Source organism: Canis lupus, chromosome 26 (assembly GCF_003254725.2).
Source record: "Canis lupus dingo isolate Sandy chromosome 26, ASM325472v2, whole genome shotgun sequence".
NCBI lineage: Eukaryota > Metazoa > Chordata > Mammalia > Carnivora > Canidae > Canis > Canis lupus.
The window spans coordinates 6,309,374-6,336,430 of NC_064268.1; the positions used below are offsets into that span (position 1 = coordinate 6,309,374).

Sequence of the window (27,057 nt, forward strand, 5' to 3'; positions counted from 1 at the left end):
TTTGAAAATTTAAATTATTTTATTATAAAAATTTATATAAACCATAAACAGTTAAAAAAATAAAACCTAAACAGAATTAAGCCAGTAAACAAATGAAAAAGTAGCAACAAGAACCTGACCAGCTTCTTTGAAATTATTCATCTTTTAGATATTTGATGACTTCCTAGACTTCCTACACTAAGGCATGAAATATTAAATATTATTTCTAAAAGACAAATAAAATTTTCAAACTCAAGGATCAGTATTTCCCAAGTGACCACCAAAACCTGTGTGTATTTAACAAAATTATAAATCCACAAAGTACAAAATCTACCTGAAATCATCTAGCCAAATAACAAATTATTTAAATGAGACTCAGCTTCTGAGACGGTATAAAGAGAAAATTAAAATCTTATTTACATACAAGGTTGTGGACACAAATGGATTTTTGTCAATATACGAATGTTTGTTTTTATCAATATACGTTTAAAAACAAACCAAACCAGCCACCATTCCTGAAAACCCTCCATACACTGTACTGGAATTTAAAAAGACTTCTAATATTTTCAAAGTTACATACAAAAATAAGTTTTTTCTTGTTCAAATTACAAATAATTTTTCTTTTCAACCTATAGCACTTGTCAGTAGTAAATCCAAAGCTTCTAGAGAATAGTTCTCCAACATTAATGCTTTTTTCCCCCTCATTACAAAAGGAGAGAACTCTATCTGGGGGACAACACTGAACTATAAAGAATCAATTCTCCACCAAGAAATTCCCCCTCCAAACCCAGACACTGGCTTTCACGTATAAGCTCTTCACACAACTATCTCTGAAGAAAAAGTTGCTGCCAGAGTACTGCACCCCCCTCCTCCCTCGCTTAACATCAGACTTTGTACTGACTGACAAACAGTTAATAAGTGGATGACTGTGTCCAGACACACATGGGATATCAGTGATGTCAGGCAAAAGCAAAACTACCTGCTAGTCTATGAAGCCAAATCTCAACTTAGACAATACAGATTTTATTGACATGACTATTGTCAAATTCAGTTGTTGGTTCAAGGAAGATGGTCTGTCTTGGTTAATGCTGTTACTGCATGGTCGCTTGTTTGCTTTTTCCAAAACTGCGCTCAAATTTCACTGGTCATACATTTCACAGGCAGAACCCAACAGAGACGGGTAAGAGTCTAAAGCCGGTAATCAGGCAGGCCAAGCTGACAAATGATCACCCCATTATTAAAAAAAAAAAAAAATCTCACTAATTTGTGCTTTCTTCTTCTGTGGGCAAAAACCAGTCTGAAAAGATTGCATAGATTGATTCCCTCAAATAACACAGTGCCCCAAAAGCACAGCATGAGGATAATGGTCTAGAAATCTTTCTGTAAGAAACTTCATTCAAAATTATTTCATATGCACTGTATTTTTTCAGGGCCTCCAAACACAGATCCCACCACACAATTCCTAGTAATAGGCTCTAGGGGCGCAGGAATCTTATGATCACACGGACACTTTCAGTTTCTTTTTCTTGGCCTTGAGCACCGGAGGCAGAGAAATCTTAAAGGCTGTCCTGTAACAACACAGAAAGGAACACACCTTTCAGAGCCCTGAATCTCTCCCACACAAGCCAGCCACACCGCCTCAGGGATACTTACTCGCACGTTGTGCAGATGGGACTGAAGTTGCAGAATACTATAGATTTGAAAAACAAAACACACAGAATGATGAAAAGAAAAACCACACAGTTGACTTATTTTCTGCCACCTCCACCCCCAACACAGAAAACTCTGTACTTCCAACTTACTTGACAAGCACACAGAACAGACATAGCCAATTTCAATAAGATTTCGATGACAGAAGCAGGCAGCCCGGTAGTCCACATGAATTGGGGGTGGGAGGATTAGCTGAGATCTTTGATCTTGATCAGGAAGAAAAACCCACTGTAAATAAAGGGGGGGAGGCAAGGAAATTTTATTTAAACCATGGGGAAAAATAACTAGAAGTTAGGACACAGATATCATATTAGCCAATGAATACTAAGAAGAATAATAAATCAGGATTTTCCTTAAATGTTTATCAAGAAATGCTTTTTTATTCATTCAACAGTCACTGAGCACTTCGACATGCAGCCGCTATTCTGTGAAGTCTTATAATAGTCTGCACATTGCTGCTTTCAAAGACTATCCCAAGTGTGCCCTTCCATGTTCAAAATCCCTGGACCCCCCATTTCCCCCTCCTCCCACTTACTAGCATCAGTCATCGTGCTCCCCTATACTCCCCAGGAAATCGGGCTCACTCAGGCTCAAGGCGTTAGGGTACTGCGGATGTTTCCTTACCAGTAAATACTGCAGAAGGGAGGGCATCTGAGGCACCTTCAAATATAGTCCCCCCGTGATGTCACAGGCCTACAAGACATTCAGAGGGCTCTCTGCCAAACCAGCACGTGTTTAGCTTTCCTAGAGGTATAGAATTCTCACCAGCAAGCCTTCAGGTCTCCAAAGAAGAGGAGGATAGGACAGGGCCAACCAAAGGGCATGTTAACCCAGAGTGCGAGGACCAGAAACGTCCTACCTCTCAAGGTGTTCAACTATCTCCTTTTCCCCCCAGGTCACCACACTCCTTGACCATTTAAAGCCTTTAGTGTAGCACAGTACATGCCCCTTCTGTGTGTTTGCTACTGATGACATTTTTATTCTGGCCATGTTTACTCATTTCCATTATATTTTTTTAACAAAAGCTTTGAGGTAATTCTCAGGTCATAAAACTTACCCTTTGAAGTATGTGCTTCACTACTTTTTACTGTCTTCAGAGATGTGCAACTGTCTCCACTCTCTAGTTCCTCACCCGAAAAAGAAATCCCATACCTGGGGATCCCTGGGTGGCTCAGCGGTTTAGCGCCACCTTCAGCCCAGGGCCTGATCCTGGAGACCCAGGATCAAGTCCCTCGTCAGGCTCCCTGCATGGAGCCTGCTTCTCCCTCTGCCTGTGTCTCTGCCTCTCTCTCTCTCTCTCTCTCTCTCTCTCTCATGAATAAATTAAAAAAATAAAATCTTAAAAAAAATAAAAGAAATCCCATACCTATCAGCAGTTACTCCCAACCCCCGACCCCAAGGCTACCAGTGATCCACTTTCCATCTCTATGGATTTGCCTATTCTGGACATTTCATATAAAGCAACTTGTACAATTTTCCCTTAGCATCATGTTTTCAAGGTTCATCCACATCATGGCACAGATCAGTACTAAGACCAATAATATTCTACTGTATAGTTATACCACAATTTAACCCCATTCACCCCCTAATGGACAGTTGAGTGCAAATGGGGGAGAAGACAAGAGCCAATCAGTTAAGTAAATGCAGAAATAATGTCACAGGTTATGATCGCTTCCATGAAGAAAAATGAAGTTGGGTAAAGAGACAAGGAGTGACACTGGATGGTCAGGGAAGGCTTCTCTGAGGAGGTGACACAGAAGCAGAGACCCAAATGAGGGCAGCAGGTACGCCAGCAAATATTTAATGAAAAGCCTTAGAAACAGAGGGAAGAGCAAATGCAGAAACCTTCAGGCTGCAGCAGGCCTGTAGTTTTAAAGCAACAGCAAGGAGCCCAATGTGCCTGGAGTAAAGACTGAGATTCCACAGGGACAAAGAGATACCCAGAAATGATATTGTGCAGGGAGTAAGAACAGCCATGGTTGAACAGGTTTTAGTCTATGTGCGAGGGCATGCAATGGGAGGGTTGTAAGCAAGTGAGTGACAAGATCTGATTCGATTTTGAAAGCTTCATTCTATCATGTTAAGAACAAACTTTGGTGGGCAAGGTAAGTGTAGAAACAGAGACCAGTTAACAGATACTACGGTCTTCCATTTGAGTGGTAGCAATGAAGGAGGAAGTCATACAGTGGGAATCAGGGACTATTTCAAAGATCAAGTGAAGAGGATTTGCTAATGGGATGGAAAGGAGAGGAAGAGAAGAAACAAGGTAGAGTCAGTATTTTGGCTTGAGGGGCTGATGAATTGTGCTGCTACTTGCTGAGATGGGGAGGCTCCTGGAGGTAGTGTGGAGTTCTGTTTCAGGCATGTTAAGTGAGATGCCGCTGGATGTCCAAGAGGAAATGTGCATGAGCAGGAGATTATGCAAGTCTGGAATGCAGAGAGCCTGCATCTGGTCCAGACACAGAAACATGAGGGTCGGGAAAGCAGAGGAGGTATTTAAACTCACGGCACAGGCAAGATCTTCTAGGAGTTAGCAGACACTATATAGACTGAAACATAGTTAAAAAATCTATTCAACCTTTTCAATTTTTTAATTCTGAAATGTAACCATATGTGCAAGAGTACATATACATAACATGTACCTATGATTTTTTTAAGATTTTATTTATTTGAGTGACAGAAAGAGAGAAGCAGAGACAAAGGCAGAGGGAGAAGCAGGCTCCTATGGGGAGCCTGATGCAGGACTCGATCCCAGGACCCTGGGATCATGGCCTAAGCCAAAGGCAGATGCTCAACCACTGAGCCACCCAGGTGTCCCTGTAAATAGGGTTTAAATAAAACACACATCACGTACCTACCATCAAGCTTAAGAAACAGGACAATTTGGAACCTCTGATGCTGTTATACGTTCTAATCGTAATCTCCCCTTGCCACTCTCCATGTCCTCAGGAGTAACCTACACTCATCATTTTCGAGTTTCATACTTTTAACTGATCTTTTAGCAAATAATATTTCTTGTGGTTGAAAAAAACATTTATCAAAAGTTTGGCAATTTCTTGTCTTATTTGTTTCTTTATTCCCTTTATTTGGTTAAATTAAATTTCAGTTTCATACATTTGAATGCAAAGCAATATCTAATAGTGCTGTCCAACAGAAGCATAATGTGGGCAACATGCAAAACTTAAATTTTTCTAGCCAAAAAAAGCAGATATAATTAATTTTATTTTATTTTTTTTAAGATTTTATTTATTTGAGTGGGAGAGAGAAAGAGAAAAAGGGCACAGAGAGGGAGAGTGAGGAGGAGAAGGAGATACCCTACTGAGCAGAAAGCCCTATTTGGGCTCAATTTCAGGACACTGAGATCATGACCTGAGCCAAAGGCAGACAGACACTCAACCAACTAAGCCATAGGCTCCCCAGATAAAATTAATTTTAATAACATTTTATTTAACTGGGCATATCCAAAGAATTATCATCTTAACATGTAATCAATATAAAAATCTTTATTTTACATTCTGTTCTTCATGCTAAGTCTTTGAAATTCAGTGTGTATTTTACACTTAACAGCACATCTCAATTCAAGAGCTCAACAGCCATATAACTATCATATAGGTCAGGACAGCACAGATCTGAGATGTGATCCAATCTTTATAAAATTCTCTGCTTAGCAATTCATTCTTCCATCCATACTTATACCAAGAGATCTGTCGTGCTGTTCACCTAATATTAGCAATGGTAATTTTAAGATGATAGGATTTGAAGGGATTTTTTTTACCCCTTTAAAAAATACTTTCTTGTGTTGCTTGAATTCATTTCAATATGTGAATCACTTTTACAGAATCAATCACTATATAAAATATAAATGAAAATTTTAAAGGAACCAGAGAGTTTTGCACCTGAAACTAATGACATTGTGTGTCAACTGTACTTCAGTAAAGAAATAAGAACAAGAGAGATGTTAGTGCTCTGAGTGATAGCATCATACAGGCTAATCCCTAAACATGTATGAAGGCTGGTGAAAAGCATTTAGTTAAGAGAATACACCATGCACCCCTGACCAAAACCACACTTCCATTGAACACGTACCTGCTGGAGGAGTCCTGAATCCGAGTCTAAAACACAGGCATCAATCAAAATATTCTGAAATGAACATTCCGAAAACATTACAGGAAAAATAGAAATAATGAGTGTCTTACTCTGGGAACCTACTATGGGTTAGACTTTTTTTTAGACTATTCTTATAATGACTTATTTGATATGCAGATTAAACTCTACAAGGTAGATATTCAATCTGTATTTTACAGCTGAAGCCCCCAGGCCTTGGCCAGGCCATGGTCACAGAGCTGGGAACGAGACAGTGCTATCACTACATTATGCTGCCAGTCCAACAGAGAGAATATTAGGCATAATATGATATGGCAATATTCTGGGTTAAGAATGAAGTTTTTAAAAAGTTTTTTTAACATATCAAAGAAAATGTATTAGTGAAAATTCATTTGAATTAGTGTAAATTCATTCAATTATTTATGAAGTAAAAATATCAAATCTTGATAGGAACTCCATAAAGCAAAGAGATAGAGAGAGGAATTGAGGCAAGGTATGCAACAAACTATATATAAACTAGGGATTCTCAGCTTGAGGTCCTAGGATGGGCTAAACAGGGTTACACAAATACCATGGAACTATATGCAAAACTGTGTTTCAGTGTACCTTTTTCTGGGGGACCCATAAGATTCATGGGGTCCAGGACCCAAAACAGAGAAATGACTCATACAAAATATGAATCCCAGATTCCTCATCTACTGATAAGGCCATTTAGTCAAAATACCTCTGTATGTAGGTTATTATAAAAATAAAATTCATTATGAAACAAATATTCTCTAAAAAGAATGCTTCCAAGGCAGGAGGGCAACCCAAAAAACAGACACTTAACTACAGAGAACACACTAAAGTCACCAGAGGGGAAGGGGTCAGGGGATGGGAGAAATGGGCGATGGGGAGTAATGAGCACAATTGTGATTAGCACTGGGTGATGTATGAAAGTGTTGAATCACGATATTGCACACCTAAAACTAATATGACACTGTATGTTAACTATGCTGGAATTTAAGACTGAAAAAAAAAAAAAAAGATGCTTCCAATTCACCTGCTTCTGTGCTGCAAAGATGACATTCATGAAATTCATATACTGCAGTGCACTGTCTTCCGCAGCCTTAATCACCTAAAAATCATATCCACATGAAAACCTCACAGACACATCCGACTTCTCATGCACATGTCATCACTGCAAACACAACCAATGCAGCCTTCCTAATCTGCCTGCCTAATTACCATTATTAAATAATACCTACAGCATAAAGATGACTGTAAGAACCTCCCCCAGATCCTACCCTCCAAGAGATAGTCCCTGTTAACAGTTCTAGACAGCACCTATGCGGGCACACACACATCCCAGGATGATTACCTAGTGCTCTGCAACCTGCTTTTTTTTTTTTTTTAAAGTTAACTCTGCATCCAACATGGGGCTTGAACTCACAACCTGGAGATCAAGAGTCACATGCTCTACCCACTGAGCCAGCCAGGCATCCCTGCAACCTGCTTTTTGGTTCCACAATATCTGGGGGCAGAAATCTTTTATCAATGAATTTGGATATACATCGTCCTTTGTGTTAACTTCATAGATTCCACTACTTAACCAATAATCTATAGAGGACACTGAAGCAGCTTCCAATCTCGTTTTAGACAATGCTCTGGTGAACACCCTCATATATGCTTTACACAACTCTCTGACTAGCTCTTAAAATAATCCGGGAAATTGCTAAATATATGCACCTTTAAATATATATATATATATGCACCTTTAATCCTGATAGAGCTTGCCAAACTTTCCTCCAAAAAAGTTGTATCCTCTCTTTGGCAATGCAAGAAAATAATCAATCCCCCACACTGCCGTCAACCCCGGGAACTGCCTATTTGTACTGAGCAAGAAACAAACAATGAAAAACCTGTTACTGGATGTTTCTATTTCTTTGCTTACTAGTAAGGCTGCATGTATTTTCAAATGGTAACTGGCCATTTGCATTTCTTCTTTTGCAGACTGCTTATGTTTTCTACCTAGTTCTTTAAAGTAAACCTTAACCTTTAAAATTTAGTTGATAAGGGAGGTGGTGCCTGGGTGGCTCAGTTATTAGTTAGGCATCTAACTTTTTTTTTTTTTAATTTATTTATTCATGAGAGACACAGAGAGAGAAGCAGAGACACAGGCAGAGGGAGAAGCTGGCTCCCTGCGGGGAGCCCAATGCTGGACTCAATCCCAAAACCCCAAAACCACACCCCAAGCCAAAAGCAGACGCTTAGCCACTGGGCCACCCAGGTGGCCCTTCCGACTCTTAATCTCAACTCAGGTTGTGATCTCTGGGTTATGAGTTCAAGCCTCAAGTTGGGCTCCACAGCCAGCATGGAGCCTGCTTAAAGAAATAAATAAGATAAAAAATAAAATTTAATTGAGTTTTTTCATTTTTTAAAAAAGACTTTATTTGACAGAGAGAATGAGAGAGAGCACAGGCAGGGAAAGCAGCACACAGAGGGAGAGGGAAAACCAGGACCTACAGGGAGCCTGATGTGGGGATCCATCCCAGGACCCAGGGATCATGACCTGAGCTGAAGGCAGCAGCTTAACCAACTGAGCCACCCAGGCCCCTTCTTTTTCATTCTATGATTATTACATTAATACTCTATCAGGTAGCTATGCAGAAAATACTTCTAATAGTTTTTCATCTTTGTTTTGGGGGGTTTGATTTTCTTTTTTTTTTTTTTTTTTTTTTTTTTTTTTAATTTTTATTTATTTATGATAGTCACACACAGAGAGAGAGAGAGAGAGGGAGAGAGAGAGACAGAGACACAGGCAGAGGGAGAAGCAGGCTCCATGCACCGGGAGCCCGACGTGGGATTCGATCCCGGGTCTCCAGGATCGCGCCCTGGGCCAAAGGCAGGCACTAAACTGCTGCGCCACCCAGGGATCCGGGTTTGATTTTCTTTTTTTTTTTTTTTTTTTTTTAATTTTTATTTATTTATGATAGTCACAGAGAGAGAGAGAGAGAGAGGCAGAGACAGAGACACAGGCAGAGGGAGAAGCAGGCTCCATGCACCGGGAGCCCGATGTGGGATTCGATCCCGGGTCTCCAGGATCGCGCCCTGGGCCAAAGGCAGGCACCAAACCGCTGCGCCACCCAGGGATCCCCGGGTTTGATTTTCTTGAGGTCTTAAGCTTCACATCATGCTTAGCAAGGTCCTCCCTAACCTAAACAGCTATTTTCTTCCAGCACTTTTTAACTTGAATTTTTACAGTGATGTTTGACCTTTACTAGAATTAATTACGTGTGAGCAATGAGATCTAGCTTTGTTTTCCCCCAAATGCCCAACTAATTGGCCTAGCACCTTTAACTGAATAATTCATTTTCTTCCCACTAACTTAAGCACAAATCAAACTCCTCTGTGGGCCTGATTTTATTTCTGGAGTCTAGTCTTTCCCATTTACTCTGCACCTACTACTGCACCAGAACCACAGTTACTGTAGCTCTGTAATGTGTTTTAAAGCCTAACAGAGCAAGTTCCTGCTTATTATTCTCTTTCAGAAAGCACCTGGCTGGTAGGTCGGGTGGCTCAGCAGTTTAGCGCTGGCTTCAGTCCAGGTCGTGGTCCTGGAGACCCGGGATTGAGTCCCACGTCGGGCTCCCTGCATGGAGCCTGCTTCTCCCTCTGCCTGTGTCTCTGCCTCTCTCTATCTCTCATGAATAAATAAATGAAATTTAAAAAAAGAAAAAGAAAGAAAGCACCTGGCTATTCTCATTGGTTTATTCTTCCAAATAAACTGTTGAATTTTTTTTAAGGTTTTATTTTTAAGTAATCTCCTCACCCAACATGAGGCTCGAACTTATAACCCCTAGATTAAGAGTCGCACACTCTACCAACTGAGTCAGCCAAGTGCTCCTTACTGTTGAATTTCTTAAAGCCCCCAACTCTGCCAGGAAAAAAAAAAAAACCTTATTAATATTTTGAGATAGCAGAGGTGCCTAGGTGGCTAGGTTGGTTGAGCATTTGACTCTTGATTTTGGCTCAAGTCATGATCTCAGGGTCACGGATCAAGCCCCTGCATCGAGTTCTGCACATGGCAAGCAGTCTGCTATAGATTCCCTCTTCCTCTGCCCACCATCCCCACCACTTCCATGCACTCTCTCTAAATAAACAAAATCTTTAAAAAAATTCTGAGATTGCATGGAATTTAGCTTAACTTCGGAAAAACTGACATAAAATACAGCTCTCCATTCATTCAATTCTCCTATAGAGGACATTGCTTTTGTACATTGCTTATTAATTTATTCTGAATACTCATATTTATTATAAATGGGCCTTACTTCCATTATGCTTTCTAATTGACTATAGTTGGTATATAAACATACTACTGATTTTTTAATCTTACCAAAATCCTTGATTTCATTTCCTGATTATCTGTAAAGAGATAAAAACAGATTATAACTTAATTGAATCTTATTAAACATAAGGTTTTCTAACCAAATTTTTTAAATAGTCCATCAAAATTATAGCAGTAAAATGAGGATTCCAGATCTCACAAAAAAAACCACAGGCTTCTTACCTTTAACCTCTTTGTTCATTCTATGAATGTCTAATTATTTTAGCATTAAGGAATTTTAAATTATTATTTAATTTCATAAATATTTACAGTAAACAGAAAAGTAACCTCAAATTTTAAATACATCCACCATCCACCTAGCTGAAAAAAGAAATGTTCTATTTCCCATGATAAACACACAAGAGTGACTGGGGGTTTCCAATTACCAACTGAAATCAACTGAGCTTTGTAACCTGACTGAAACATGATCTGTGTCCCAGAAAATTAAAATTACCATGATTTATCCTTCTGTGTCTATCCACCACATCCTATATTTGAAAACTGGGACCACAAGTAAATCAATAAGCCAGATAACAAATGTGAAAACCACACACAGAGGACCAGGCATCCCCAACATCTAGGACACAAGAATCAATCAAATCTTTCCAAAACAAAGAAATTAAGTCACACAAGACTGGGAGAACACACAAACAGACAACATCAACATGCTCAGGACGGTGCTGTTCACTCTATGCTAAGTGCAAATAACCTGTGGGCCTGTGGAGAAACCACTCACTTATTATCCTTCAGGATCAGTCAATGGCTTTAAAACCAAATACATTGCTTTTAACATAAGGAAGGTGGAAGAAACTAACACACCTCCCCAATTTATCCAATAAGATACATCCTGAGGAATTTGTTGTGAGAAGGACATACTAGAAAAACTAGTTTTTTCTTTACATTTCAAGTTTTTACACCCTATTTTAAAAACATTCCATAGCAAGATAAACTATTTTTTGATTACCCACCACTTTAGAATACTCATGCCTTTCATTAATATGGATGCCCAAGGTTCTAAAAAATATCACAAGTTAAGATATGTTTAATATGGGATGCCTGGGTGGCTAAGTGGTTGAGCATCTGCCTTTGGCTCAGGGCGTGATCCCAGAGTCCCAAGATGAGTCCTGCATTGGGCTCCCGGAGCCTGCTTCTCCTCCTCCTGCCTGTGTCTCTGGCTCTATCTGTCTCTCATGTATAAATAAATAAAATCTTTAAAAAAAAAAAAAAGATATGTTTATTTATTTATTCATGAGAGACACAGAGAGAGAGCCAGAGACACAGGCAGAAAGAGAAGCACTCAATCCAGATTCCAGGATCACGCCCTGAGCAGAAGGCAAACGTTCAACCCGAGCCACCCAGGCATCCCAAAAGATATGTTTAATACAGAAGACACCTTCTGAATGACTAGGACACCAAGGATACAGCAAAGAGCTTTGGCAAGGGATCCTGCCAGCAGAGTTTCTGTATGTTGACCCTTTATGTCACCTGCAAATTAAAAAAAAAAAAAAAATTAAAGAGAATTTTTAGGTGCTTTCTTGAACTAAAATCATCTTCAAAGCATTCTTCTTCAAAATAAAATCAGTTGACATTTCCAAACCAGGTTTACAAACATAGATAGCAATCTGTTCTCAGTAAGGCCTAAATAAGCAATTTTCAACATTTTCTCAATTTAATATATCCTGTGGTTAGGGGATAAGGGGGTACAAAATTTCAGTTTGGAATATCTGGAAAGGGATAATGGTGACGTCTGTATACAGTGTGAATCTACTTAACACCATTACATTGTACACCTTAAAATGCTTGAATGGTAAATTTTATGTATATTTTTTTAAGATTTTATTTTTAAGTAATCTCTACACCCAATGTGAGGCTTGAACTCACAACCCTGAGATCAAGAGTCACGTGCTCTGCTGACTGAGTGAGACAGGCACCCCCTACGTTATGTATATTCTACTGCAATTAATAATATCCTGCTGTTATCTGGAAAGGTTCAGGTCTGCTAGTGATCTAAGTGGTATAAAAGGTCACGTCCACTCTGAGCCTCTCTTCCCTCCTTCCCACTACCTCCTCTGTCTCTCACTGGTGGAAAGGGGACCAGAGAAAGCCCCCTGGCTGTGGCCAGCAGGGACAAAGCTAGCAACTTGTCCGAAGCCTTGAGTGAAGAAAGTCAAGCAGCTTGAGACAGTGGAGAGCCCAGACTGACATGTGGTGTGAACAGGGCCTATAGTTGGTCCAGGAACACTGATACCTCCACCCATGGGTGAGGTCAGACCAGGAAACATCTGAACACCACAAGAAGATGGGACTTTACCCTGGAGGCCCATGGTTCTCAAAGTGTGATTCTGGAACCAGGTGTAGGAGCGTCACCTGGGAACTTGACAGAAACACTAATTCTTGGGACCACCTTAGACCACTAAATTAGAAACTGCAGGGTGGGACACAGTGTTTGGTTTTAGCAAGCCCTCCAGATGATTTTTACCAGCTTTATTGAGACAACTGACAGATCATAAAGTTCACTCCTTTTAAGTAAATAATTTAATGGTTTTTTTAGTAAATTTAGAGAGCTGTAAAGGATTACTACAACCCGGTTTTAGAACATTTCCTTTACCCCAAAAGATCACTTGGGCCCACTCCTCCCCTGCCCTGGGAAACCACTGTCTTGTCTCTACAGAGTTGCTTCTTGTCTCTACTACAAACCTACTTCTTGTCTCTACAGAGTTGCTTTGTCTTTCCAGGTGACTCTGACACAGGCTACAGTTTAAAAACCACAGCCTACAAGCAACAGGGAACCATAATGGCCTTTAAGCCACAAAACAGCAGCTCTGTATTTTAACTCTGAAAGACTTAAGGAAAGACCTGAATGGGTACAGACAGGAGTCAGTAGGCAGAAGCTGTTACAATGATCCAGAGTAGCAGCTCTCCACTTGGGCAACTGTGCCCTACAGGGAATATTTGGTTGTCACCATGAGAGATGTTATGACATCTAATGGGTCTAGGCATGGATGCTGCTAAGTATCCTCCAAAGCACAGGACAGTCCCTTATCTAGCCTAAAATGCCAATGGTGCTGGGGTTGAGTTAGATGGGATAATTAAGGGTCAGATTTTGGAGGTACTTCTAAGGTTAAACTAATAGGATACTGTAGCTGATTAGATGTTGAATGTGAACAGAAAGGAGTCAAAAATGAAAGCTCTGAATTTGAAAAAGCAGGTGAATGAGCATGTCAGAAACTGGGAGTGCCAATGGTAGTATAACTGGGAGGAGAGCTAAGGAAACCAGTCTGGGGCATGTTAGCCAGACTGTGGGACACCTAGGAGAGACATTTATGGAAAGAAAGGCTGGATTAGAGACAAAGATTAATTATCATAGAAATGATAATTAAAGACAAGAGTGGGTGAAAACACACAGAGGAAGAAAAAAATAAGAAAATAATGTGCAGAATTTAAAAACCTATTTTTTTACAGAACAAGATGAAGGAAAAGTCCGAAATGGAAGAATGGTCCAAAAAAGAAGAAAAACAAGTCAAAAGGATATAGTCTTAGATGCCAAGAGTATGTTTCAAGAAGTAGAGGCTGGCAGACAGGGTGAAATGCTGGTGAGGACAGGCAAACAAGGCACAGGTACTGATGAAAATGATTTTACAAAAGAAAAGAGAGAACACAAGTAACTATTCCCAAGAACTCCAAATCTCTGGGCTTAAGGCCTCAAGGATCTCCACATTCAACTGCAATTGTAAAATAACAATAATGGGGACAGTAAACCATTACTCTTGATCATGAGATCTTTAATCTCTTCGACAATAACTTCATTCGCTGCTGTGAATAGCTCATATTTCCCATCCTTGCTCCCTGAGGGGCTGAATTCAGAAGGGTTGCCAGGATCTCCAAAAAAGTCTCCAAGTTTGCCATTCTTTCCAGGATATAAGAATCGACTGAAAGAGTGGGAGAGAAAACAATGAATTATATCAGGATTCTGTCCTCACTCAACATCCAGACAAAATTCAGCAGAGAAACCATCACACCAATTCTGACTCACAAGATCCTACAATAAATTTCATTTTTTAAAAATGTATATAGGGGATCCCTGGGTGGCTCAGCAGTTTAGCGCCTGCCTTTGGCCCAGGGTGTGATCCTATAGTCCCCGGATCGAGTCCCATGTCGGGCTCCCTGCATGGAGCCTGCTTTTCCCTCTCTCTCTCTCTCTCTGGGTCTCTCATGAATGAATAAATAAAATCTTTAAAAACAAAGTACATAAAACAAGCAAATTGTCAAACATGAGTCTACCACCAGAGAATGTTTTAATGAACCCAGAAATGAGAGGAAATAAAGTGCTAGGTCCCAGTCTCTTGAAATGCTTCAGAGTGTTTCTCATTCTACTTTCTCAGATGCCAACTGGGAAGAGAGTCATACCAAATTCTAACTTATGACTAGCGTATTATTTAAGGTATATTTATCTACCCCAGTAATAAAAATATGCTCTAAGGGTTCCTGAAAAGATTCTCCCAGTGCTTCATGATTTTTATAAGAATCCCATAAAAACACATATTAGATTTTTCTAAAAATCTAACATTTTGCTTTGTATAGTTTTTCTTTTGATATCTTAACCAAATCAGTGTCATCTTTTTCATTCAACTCCGAGAAAAATGCATGGTGATCATGGGAGCAGGAGCATTTCCTTGGTGGCCTATGGGCTCTTTCAACACACCAAAGAGAGCAGCCCTAAGAAATGAGAAATTTGAAAACTATCCACTGACCTCATATGAAATACATTGGTAAACAAGGGTCATGTCTACCATGATATAATATTTAATCAAGACATAGGAGAGCTGTGTTGTAAGTGGGGAATAGGATTCCACGGCCAGCGTACACATGAAAAGTAAATATGGTAAAAATTAATCGTGAAAATATGTATCATATACATGGTCACATTTGCAGAGTAGCTGCACACCTATGTACCCACCCTGAAGAGACTCAAACACAGCCAGTGTTTACACATGTGTTAGAAAAGGTCCGTTTCGAGCAGCCCCGGTGGCGCAGCGGTTTAGCACCGCCTGAAGCCCGGGGTGTGATCCTGGGATCCCGGATCGAGTCCCACGTCAGGCTCCCTGCATGGAGCCTGCTTCTCCCTCTGCCTGTGTCTCTGCCTCTCTCTCGCTCTCTCTGAATAAATAAATAAATAAATCTTTTTTTTTTTTTTTTTAAAGGTCCATTTCTTCAGTTCAGCACCAGATGTAGTAGTTGGCTTGGGTTAAAACCCAATTAACAAGAAAAACCCTTATCAGTAACCACCAGAATCACGCTCAGAGCAGAGAACCACTATCCCTTGTATGCAGGGCTCAAGGCTGGCTGAGAGAAGGTGGAATCACACCTCCCATTTCACCTGCCCCCTAGGGCAGACCCACACACAGAACAGTGATAAGAGCTGCCTGCCTCCCTTGGTATTTCTCCCTGTTTTTTGCCTGGAGGGTGGGTGTGGTTAAAGCCAAGTAAGTTAAATGTGCACATGATGCAAATTTAGTAGGTTATCAGCCAATCCTATCAAAACGTACATGTACTGATTCTTGATGCTATTGGTCTTGTTCAATGCTACAAAAGATTTTTTTGCAACACAGAATAGGGATAGTACGTGCCAAATGGTATACAAACCTCACAAATGTTAAGCACTGAATAGGTAATCACTATGGTCATACCTTTTTTTTAAGATTTATTTATTTGAGAGAGAGAGAAAAAGAGAGCGCCCGAGAGAGTAATAAGCAGGAGGGAGGGTAGGGGCACAGGAAGAGGGAGAAGCAGGCTTCTCACTGAGCAGAGAGCCCGACATGGGGCTTGATCCCAGGACCAACTGAGCCCCCCAGACACCCCAGGTCATACCTTTCTTGAATGTGACTTGCTATCACAGCAAGTTTGTTGGAACGATTCATGAATAAATGAGAATTTCCCAGCACCATCACAGCATCTATGCATTTTGATAAAGTAAACTGTTGAAAAACAGAAAACATTAGAAAAGGTAAGGTAGCTATCCAAGTAACTAGGTCAGGTCTTGAAATGATAAAGATTTCATTTAAATTTTAGACCATTATTCACTGCTAAAATTTTGCTCAGGAGCTCCCTCCTCCAAAGCCATAAGCAAAAACATTTGAAAATTAGTTTTCTAGTTTTACTTATATGAAATGATTTCTATGGTGAGTGCATTATTCCATGAATGTTCTCTGCAAACATTTAAGGAAAGCAAACACGTCACATATTCTGCGATAAAATTACTAGCAAACTATTACTATGCACAGAGTAGATAACAAATACCTACTGATTACATTAGTGGTTTGTAAAAGTTTTCTTTCTTTTTTTTTTAAGATTTTATTTATTCATGAAAGAGAGAGGCAGAGACATAGGCAGAGGAAGAAGCAGGCTCCCCACTAAACAGGGAGCCGTATGCGGGACTCAATCTCATGATGCCAGGATCACACCCTGAGCTGAAGGCAGATAACCACTGAGGAACCCAGCTATCCCTGTAAAAGTTTTCAATTCATTCTCTCACTAAGTATGCTAAGTTCCTGTAATGTGTCAGGCAAAGATCCCTCCATTCGTGGAGCTTACATTCTGACAAATGCTAGTATTACTAAAAAATGGAGGTGGATATTTTTATAATCCTGGAATAAAGCACGTTCCTTTTTTTTTTTAAGATTCTTTTAATTTATTTATTCATGAGAGACACAGAGAGAGAGAGGCAGAGACATAGACAGAGGGACAAAAAAAAACAAAAACAAAGGGAGAAGCAGGCTCCATGCAGGAAGCCTGATGTGGGACTTGATCCCTGGACTCTGGGATCACGCCCTGAGCCAAAGGCAGATGTTCAACCACTGAGCCACCCAGGTGTCTCAAAGCACATTTCTCTTTAAGAAAAGAATACTCTCAGCAGCAAATAAAACACTGATAAATTCCACTTTATTAAAAAAAAAAGTAAAACCTTTCAAAAATTTTATATGGCAAAAAAAAGACTATAAACAAAAGTAAAAGGCAAATTACAAACTGGGAAAACATAACTGCAACATATGACAGGCAAAAGGTTAACTTTTCTTTTTTTTTAAGATTTATTTATTTATTTATTTATTTATTTATTTATTTATTTATGATAGACATAGAGAGAGAGAGAGAGAGGCAGAGACACAGGCAGAGGTAGAAGCAGGCTCCATGCCGGGAACCTGACGTGGGACTCGATCCCAGGACTCCAGGATCGCACCCCAGGCCAAAGGCAGGCACCAAACCACTGAGCCACCCAGGGATCCCCCAAGGTTAACTTTCTAATATAAAGAGTGTCCACAAATCAGTTAACAAAACAAAACAAAAAACCTAAAGAGGAAAATGGGCAATGCCCCAAGTAAAAAATACAAAGGACTATCAAAAACACAAAAAAGTAAACTGAGGTAACTTTTATGGTACATGATATTGGCAAAAGATAAAATAAGGAAAGAGAGCATCTCGTATGGATTCAAAAAAAAAAAAAAAGGAATTCTCATATATTACTGATTAGAGTTAAAAAGAAAAACAGTGTTTGGGGATCCCTGGGTGGCTCAGCCATTCAGCACCTGCCTTTGGCCAGGGGCATGGTCCTGGAGTCCCAGGATCTAGTCCCGCATTGGGCTCCCAGCATGGAGCCTGTTTCTCCCTCTGCCGGTGTCTTTGCCTCTCTCTCTCTCTAGGTCTTTCATGAATAAATAAATAAAATCTTTAAAAAGCAAAGGAGTGTTTTTGGAGAGTACGTAATTTGCAGTGATGCTGCTGTTCTATCTGTAAAGTGGAATACTATTCAGCAATAAAAGGTATGAATTACTGTAACAAGACGGAGAAATCTGAAAATAATTATGCTGAGTAAAGAAATCAGACTAAAAGAAATCCCACTATGTACTGTTTGATTCCATTTCTATAAAAACCTAGAAAATGCAAATTACAATGACAAAACAGATCAGTAGTTGCCTGGGGGTGGGGACAAGAAGAGAGAAATGGGTAGGATAAATTACAAAGGAACATAAAGAAACTTCTGGGAGTGACAGATTTATACGTTCATTATTTTGATTGTGGTGATTATTTCACAAATGTATACATATATGAAAACATATCAAACCAAACACTTCAAGTATATGCTATGCCCTGCATGCCAATTATATCTCAATAAAGTTAATTTTAACTTGGATTTTTCTTTTTTGTTTTTGTTGTTGTTTTAAGTAGGCTCTATACCTGATGTGGAGCTTTCACTCACAACCCTGAGTTCAAGAGTTGCATGCTCCACCAACTAAGCCGGTGAGGAGCCCCTTAATAAAGCTGATTTTTAAAAAGACGCCACTAAGAAAATGAAAAGACAAGCCCCAAAGTCAGAGACCAGGAGAAAATATTTGTAAATCATATATTTGAAAAAAGACCTGTATCCAGGATACACAGAGTTCTTGTAACTCAGTAATTAGACAACTAATGACCAAATTTAAAAGTTGGGCATAAAAACCGAATGTGCATTTCAACTAAGAAAATATAAGGGACACCTTATAAACATATGTTATATACATAAGAGATATATACTACATCCATAGTCATTAAAGAAATGCAAATTAAAACCACAGTGAGATAGCACTACCTACTTACTAGAACGATTATAAAAAAGACAGGTGTTGGCAAGGCTGTGGAGACACTGAACCTCTCACACACTGCTCAATGGAATGGAAAATGGTGTACCCACTTTTTAGGCTGGCAGCATCTTAAAGTTAAACTTACACCCACCACATGACTCAGCAATTCAACTCACAGGCATCTACTCAAGAGAAAGGCAAACATATGTCCACACAAAGACTTGTTTGAGAATGATCAGCATTATTCATAATAGTCAAAAGGCGGCAACAATCCAAATGATCATGAATAGATGAACAAGAAGTATATCCACACAATAAAATACTACTCAGTAATCAAGAGGAACCACCAATACATTTTACAACACGGATGAACCTCAAAAATACTACAGTTAAGTGGAATCAAATGAAACCAAATAATACCTCTAACCAAAACTCACCCAATATGAAAATATCAAATGGTTTAATAACTAATAATAAAAACGTTTAATTTATAGTTTAAAACTTCCCCAAAAAGAAAACTCCAGGCCCAGATGATTTCACTAAAGAACTGAACCAAACATTTAAAGAATGGACATCCAAATCTAAATAATCTGTTCCAGAAAACTGAACACTTCCCAATTCATTTTATGAAGCCAGTATCATTTTTATGTCAAAACCCGCCAAACACAGTTCAAAAAAGAAAAACTATAGGCCAGTACTTCTCCTGAACATAAAAAAAAAAATCCTGAACAATCTTAACAAATTGAAACCAAGTGAGATTTATCCAAGGCTGACTCAATATTTGAAAAGCAATCAACATAACCCACCATTTTGAAGCTAAAGAAGGAAAAACATTAACTGATGCAGAAAGAGCAAGTGATAAAATTTAACAGCCATTCATGATTTAAAAATATATATATATATCTAAACAGGGTGCCTGGGTGGCTCAGTCAGTTGAGCGTCCAGCTCTTTATCTCAGCTCAGGTCTTGAACTCAGGGTCATGAGTTTAAACTCCACATTGGGCTCCACACTGGGCATGAAGCCTACTTTATTTTTTTTTTTAAGATTTTATTTATTTATTCATGAGAGAGACAGAGAGAGAGAGAGGCAGAGATGCAGGCAGAGGGAGAAGCAGGCTCCCTGTGGAGAGCCCAAAGGGGGACTCGATCCCAGGACCCCAGGATCATGACCTGAGCCCAAGGTAGATACTCAACCACTGAGCCACCCAGGTGCCCCTGAAGCCTACTTTAAAAAAAAAAAAAAAAGTCTCTAAGCAAACTACTCTAAGCAAACTAGAACGTATAAAACGCTGATGAAAAAATCAAGATCTAAGGGGATCCCTGGGTGGCTCAGCGGTTTCACGCCTGCCTTTGGCCCAGGGCGCGATCCTGGAGTCCCGGGATCGAGTCCCGCATTGGGCTCCCAGCATGGAGCCTGCTTCTCCCTCTGCCTGTGTCTCTCTCTGCCTCTCTCTCTCTCTCTCTCTATCATAAATAAATAAATCTTTTAAAAAAATCAAGATCTAAAAAATAGAGATATGTACTATATTTGTAAATTGGAAGATTTAACATAGTAGAGCTATGCAGAGTATAACCTCAAACTGACGAACAGGTTTAACATAATTCCTATCAAGATTCCAGGAAGATCTTTTGTAGACATAAACAGGCTCATTCTAAAATTTATATGGAAAGGCAAAAGAACTAGAATACTTAAAAAACAATTTTGAAAAAGAATAAAGTGGGAGAGATCAGCCTGCTGGAACCCAAGACTTACTATCTAGCTATCAAAAACGAGATTCTGTGGTATTGGTGGAGGGAGAGACACAGAAATAGATCAATGCGTTAGGAAGAGCACCCAAAAATAAACCCACACATGTATATCCAAGTGATTTTTTTAAAAGATTTTTTTATTTATTTACTAGAGAGAGAGAGAGAGAGAGAAACAGGCAGAGGGAGAAGCAGGCTCCATGCAGGGAGCCCAACGCGGGTCTGGATCCCAGGTTTCCAGGATCACGCCCTGGGTGGAAGGCGGCGCTAAACCACTAAGCCACCGGGGCTGCCCTACCCAAGTGATTTTTGACAAGGATATGAAAACCATTCAGTGGAGAAAGAGTAAACTTTTCAAAAATGGTGCTGGGGCAACTGGATTATCCATAGGCAAAATAATGAACCTCAATCTATATTTCACAGATTTTAAGAAATGGGGGCACCGGGGTAGTGCAGTCGGTTGAGCAACTGACACTTGGTTTCAGCTGGGGTCGTGAGATCAAGCACCATTTTTGGGTCCCACACTCAGCATGGAATCTGCTTAAGGCTCTCTCTCTCTCCATCTTTCTCTGCCCCTACCCCAGCATGTGTGTGTGCTCTCTTTCTCTCTTTCTAAATAAATAAATAAATAAATAAATAAATAATAAATAAAATCTTTTTTACAAAATTAACTCAAAACATATTGTGGAGTTTACTTAAGATTTTATTTTTAAGTAACCTCTACACCCATCAGGGGCTCAAACTCACAACCCTGAGATCAAGAGTTGCACACTCTACTAAGCCAGCCAGGGATCCTTGGATTGTGGATTTAAATATAAAACTTTTCACAGAAGACAATGGCAAAAATCTTTACGACCTAGAGCAAGGTTGAGAATTCTTACAGCACCAAAAGCACAAGCTATATTTTTTAAATATCAAGAGACTACACTTGATCAAAATTAAAGACTTTCTGCTCTGTGAAAGATCACCAGAAGAGGATGAAAAGACAAGCTAAAGATTAGGAGAGGGATCCCTGGGTGGCACAGCGGTTTGGCGCCTGCCTTTGGCCCGGGGCGCGATCCTGGAGACCCAGGATCGAATCCCACATCGGGCTCCCGGTGCATGGAGCCTGCTTCTCCCTCTACCTGTGTCTCTGCCTCTCTCTCTCTGTGTGTGACTATCATAAATTAAAAAAAAAAAAAAAGATGAGGAGAAAATACTTGCAAGCAAGATTATCTGACAAATGGCTTATATTTTGAATACATAAAGAAATCTCAAAACTCAATGGCTAAACATGACCCAACAATCCAACTAGAAAATGGACACGTGACATGAAAAGAGATCTCAGGAGGCTTATCTATATGGTGAACAAGCTTAGAAGAAGCTGTGTGATGTCACCAGCTATTGATGAAATGCAATCAAGACCAAAATAATGGATTGTTACATACCTATTAAAACAGCTAGTATAAAAAAGTGCCAACATCAAATGCTGGGGTGGGGAGAAACTCCCTCTCTCACACTTTGCTAGTGGGAATATAAATCCATTCTAGAAAAGAGTGTAGCAGTTTCTTATAAAACCAAACACACATTTACACGATTACACCGTATGTTGTAGCAGTTGCAATCCTGGACGTTTATCCCACAGAAATGAAAACTTCTATCCACACAAAAACGTCTACACAAATTCTCAGAGTGGCTTTTTATGTAATAGTCAACAACTGAAAACACAGCCCAAATGTAAAGCTTTAGTAAGTGACAGAACAAACTGGTACCTCGTACTGTGGAATACCACCCAGCAATAGAAAGGGCAAACATGGATGCAGGGAATAACCCAATCTGTGGAGTGAAAAAAGCCAACCTCAAAAAACCTATATGATAGATTTCCATACCAGAACTAAAGCCCTGGAGAACAGAGTAGTAGATCAGTGTCTACCCCACTTAGGGACCAGGGACTGACTACAAAGGTGTAGCAACTATAAAGGGAGCACTAGACAGCTCCTGCTTGTGATGGGACAGTTCTCCATCTTGACTGTGGTGGTGGTGACACACATCTGTACACAAGATAAGACAGCACAGCACCACATGTACACCCAAATGCATGCAAAGTTCTGTGATCTGAATAAGGTCTCAAGGGTGTACTGATGTCAATTTCCTGGTTTTGCTATTATAATCTAGGTACATGAGATGTTACCACTAGGAGAAGCTGGAACAAGGCTACAGAACCCCTCTGTTACCTTTTTTTTTTTTTTTACAATTTCCTGGGAGTCTATAATTATTTCAAAATAAAACATTTCAAAATAGACTTTTTTTTTAAAGGATCACATATTGTGTAGCATGTATTAAATGTCCAGAAAAGGCAATATAGAGGCAGAAAACATCAGTGACAGCCTGCAACTAGAGGGTAGAAGCAGTGACACTGAACAGGCAGGAAGGAACTTTCTGAGGTGATAGAAATGCTCTAAAATGAAATTGCAGCAATGGTTACACGATCTTTTTGTGATTTTTACTAAAAAAACAATGAACTGTACATTACAATGGATGAATTTTATGGTATATAAAATATAACTTAATAAAGCTGATTTTCTTTAATGAAGCTGATTTTTTAAAAAGCAATATTAACATAGTTATACCAGAATTATCCAAAGGCCTCCTCAAGTAATCTTACCTGAGACTCCTTTAAGGCTTGCTTTCCCCACCAAATTGGGTTGGTATCAACGACGATAACTAAAAGATTCAATTCATCTTCTGAAAATATTAACAAAAAATAAAAACATTAACCTCATGAAACCATAGGCAAACCAACATCCCAATTTGTAAATTATAACCACAGCAAGAACCACCGCATGCCTTTAGATGTTTACCATCCTATAATCCTGAAATTAACCAAAGGCCAAGTGCTTTTTTTTTTTTTTTTTTAATTTTTATTTATTTATGATAGTCACACAGAGAGAAAGAGAGAGAGGCAGAGACATAGGCAGAGGGAGAAGCAGGCTCCATGCACCGGGAGCCCGATGTGGGATTCGATCCCGAATCTCCAGGATCAAGCCCTGGGCCAAAGGCAGGCGCCAAACCACTGCGCCACCCAGGGATCCCGGCCAAGTGCTTTTAATGACTGAAAGCTCTCTGGGCCCTCAGCAGGCTCTTGCTTGCTTTCTGTACCACCACATCTTTCGTGCACTAGAATGTAAGCTCCGGGGCGGGGGCGGGGGGCGGGGGAGGATCTTGTCTGTCTTATCATTGCTTATCTTCTGCTCCTGGTACAACCACCCAGCATGAGGTAGATGCTCAATAAATACCTATTAAATGCACCCAAATATTCACATTTTAAATGCAGTCAAGGACAGAATGCACGGACTAGCCAGTTAATATTCAACAGCAGAATTTTAGGAACACAAGGAGGCTGAAGGGAGACACAGGAATAAGTCTAGCCTCAAGCCCATCAAACCACCTTGCAGCAAGGCCAATGGTGATCAGGAACCACTTTTTAAAAGGTGAAAACCAAAGAGAGAAAAGCAATTGCTATGTAAAGATTTTACTGTGAAAAGGAATAGACTACTCTCCAAAGTTAGACACAACTGTACAGGCTAACAACACATTAATTCATTCAACAAACATTTACGCTAAATACCAGTGTTAGAAGCTGGGGATACTGGGTTCAAGCCCTCAAGGAGTCTAAATTCTAACTGAGGTGACAGATATACGAACCTATAAGCACAGCTGTTAAGAAAAACCCAGAATGCTCCTTTAATAGCAAAAAGCAATAATGTATTTCCTGCCCCACACCTTCCTTCCTGCAGTCCCACCTCCTACATCAGATAATCCCCACTCCATCGTAGATTTGTTCTCAAATCCAAATCCTATGTCCTCTACAAAGCACCAAACCAATGCTACTTTTTTCTTCCAAAAATCCTCCCCAGGACTTCCAACAGGTCCTGGCTCCCCAACCTGAGAATAGCTGTCTGCATCAGCATATGTAATCCTATAATCCCATTTCATGCTGACAACAAACTACTGATGGAAATACTACTGTCATCTTCATCAATTATGACAGGGACTCTCTTTATCAGTTGCTGAAATCAGGATGGTGTCTTATAATTAAGACTAGCAGCATGTCTCTTAGTGGCACACTAAACAAAAACAGATCTCATAATTGATACTGTCTTAGATAACTTAGATGACACAAATATGGCATTCTTATTTTCAAATGAAAGTAACTTGCTCTAAGTCACATGGCTTGCTAGCAAGCGGCAAAACTCCCTGCTATGGAGCCAGATCTACTTGACTATAAAGACTGGCTTTTCTTTTTTTTTTTTTTTTTTTCAAGATTTATAATTTTTATTTATTTATGATAGTCACAGAAAGAGAGAGAGAGAGAGGCAGAGACACAGGCAGAGGGAGAAGCAGGCTCCATGCACCGGGAGCCCGACGTGGGATTCGATCCTGGGTCTCCAGGATCGCTGCCCTGGGCCAAAGGAGGCGCCAAACCGCTGCGCCACCCAGGGATCCCTGGCTTTTCAATAACCCATTGTCCACTTCTGATCCTCTTAGTATGAATCATCTCATTTTACAGTTAGTTGTCTTTCTGATCTCTCTTGCCAGCTCTGCTAAAACTAGTCCACTAGACTGTGGCCTCATTACAGAAAGAGGATTTTTGCGAATCCTGGGATGAAATAACAAGTGCAAATCACACACACACACACACACAAAAAGTGCAAATCACACACACAAAAATGCCTAACACAGAAGCAGCATTTAATAACTGTCTTTCACTCCTCTACCCACAAGCCCACAATCCTTTGGCCTTATTCTCCATGAGCTCCACCCCACAACTCTAGGGTCAGCCAGCCCTTGCTACTGCCCAGAAGCCTGAGAAAAAAATAAAGTATTGCCTAATAGGGGAGATGAGTACCCACACACACGGACTGCCTGGTCAACTTCCTTCTTTGAGTCTCTACACCATCATTTGTAGACAAGGCCCATGCCAGGCCTGCCTCTCTCAGGACTGTGGTATGTATTGAAAAAGAAGTGATCTCCCTATTTCCACTCTTGCTCCCTTATCCACACCGCAGCCAAAGTGATCTTTTAAAATTATGCAATTCTGGGGATCCCTGGGTGGCTCAGCGGTTTGGCGCCTGCCTTTGGCCCAAGGCATGATCCTGGAGTCCTGGGATCGAATCCCACATCGGGCTCCCGGCATGGAGCCTGCTCCTCCCTCCTCCCTCTCTCTCTCTCTCTCTATGTCTATCATAAGTAAAAAAATAAATAAATCTTTAAAAAAATAAAATAAAAAAATAAAATTATGCAATTCTTTAAAATAATAATTAATTAATTAATTAAATTATGCAATTCTTTGCTTAAGACCCTACAATGGTTTCATACTACACTTAAAGTTCAACCTCTTTTTTCACCACCCACAAGGGCCATGCATCTGCCTAGCTTCTGACCTCATTCCTTTAGCTCACTTCACTCCCACCACCCTGGTCTCTTTTTTCTTTAAGACATCAAGCTAGGGGCACCTGGCTGGCTCAATTGGTGAAGCATCTGCCTTCAGCTCAGGTCATGATCTCAGGGTCCTAACATTCAGCCCCATATTGGGCTCCCTGCTCAGTGGGGAGCCTGTTTCTCCCTCTCCCTCTGTCCCTCTCCCTGCTCATATTCATCCTCGCTCTTGCTCAACATCTAATAAAGAAAATTTTTTTAAAAATCAGGCTCAAGATGCCTGGGTGGCTCAGTTGGTTAAGCTCTGCCTTCAGCTCAAGTCATGATCTCAGGGTTCTGGGATCCAGCGGCGCATGTGTCTCCCTGCTCCGCAGGGAGTCTGCTTCTCCCTCTCCCTCACCCCCCGCTCCCCGCTCACGGGTGCGCGCACTCTCTCTCAAATAAATGAAATCTTAAAAAAAAAAAAAAAAAGACAGCAGGCTCTATAGCTGGTAGTTTAATGTATGAATGAAAGTCTCTCCATCTTCTTCTACCCTCAAGTTCGCCATTTCTTAGTGTAATGTAACGACTCAACTCGCCACAGCGCCTTTGCACACTCACTGGAGACTCACTCTCAGTACCTGGACTCTTATCTAAACGTAGCTCCTCCTTGGTCATCCCCTAATGACAGTACTGCAGCATCCCAGTATATTGTCTTCACAGCTCTTGTCACCCTTCGAAAGTATTCTTATTTACTTAACTACTGTCTGCCTCGCCCACTGGACTGCAGCCTCCACGAAGGCCCTGACTGCCATGGTCTCTGCTGTATTCCCCAGCGCATACAACAACGCTGGCACACCGGAGACCATTCAAAACTATTTATTGAATAAAATAACACATCTGCTACTCCTCTAAAGACCAGACAGGTTGCCCCAGCCCCCCAAATAATGCTCCAGCTCGGTGGTCCTGCCCAGTCCCGGGGTGGGGGTCCCTCCCCGCACACCCCTCACCGTCTGACACCATGGCGGCCAGGATCCCCCAACGCAGAGGCAGCGAGCCGTCAAAAGCTCCTCCCGGATCCTGCACACCCCGACTTCCGGCGCAGCCGAGTGACGCAAGAGCGGCTTGACGCGAGCCGCGCGC

At 40.5% G+C, this 27,057-nt stretch overlaps 1 protein-coding gene across 2 annotated transcripts; it reads right to left on the reverse strand.

Moving 5' to 3' along the window:
* Positions 1-27,046, reverse strand: GTF2H3 (general transcription factor IIH subunit 3). Of its 2 annotated transcripts, XM_025473670.3 has the most exons (13): positions 26,925-27,046; positions 23,162-23,241; positions 16,028-16,134; positions 13,925-14,088; positions 11,582-11,644; positions 10,343-10,372; positions 10,169-10,197; positions 6,836-6,910; positions 5,776-5,829; positions 2,314-2,382; positions 1,782-1,917; positions 1,633-1,669; positions 1-1,547 (listed from the first exon to the last, which is right to left on the reverse strand). In XM_025473670.3, the coding sequence occupies exons 1-13, from the start codon at positions 26,935-26,937 to the stop codon at positions 1,478-1,480; spliced, it is 927 nt and encodes a 308-aa protein (XP_025329455.1). In that variant the 5' UTR covers positions 26,938-27,046; the 3' UTR covers positions 1-1,477. The 2 variants fall into 2 exon arrangements, with proteins under 2 accessions (XP_025329455.1, XP_025329456.1); XM_025473671.3 differs by lacking the exon at positions 2,314-2,382.
* Positions 27,047-27,057: the final 11 nt, after the last annotated feature.

What these genes read in the sequence shown, in the direction of transcription:
- GTF2H3 (XM_025473670.3), bottom strand. An exon ending in CCTTGCCAAAGCTCTTTGCT is followed by an intron (nt 10,373 to 11,581) that starts GTATCCTTGGTG and finishes TAAAATAATTAG; the next exon opens with ACATTCATAGAATGAACAAA. An exon ending in TCTTTGCAGCACAGAAGCAG is followed by an intron (nt 5,830 to 6,835) that starts GTGAATTGGAAG and finishes TGTTCATTTCAG; the next exon opens with AATATTTTGATTGATGCCTG.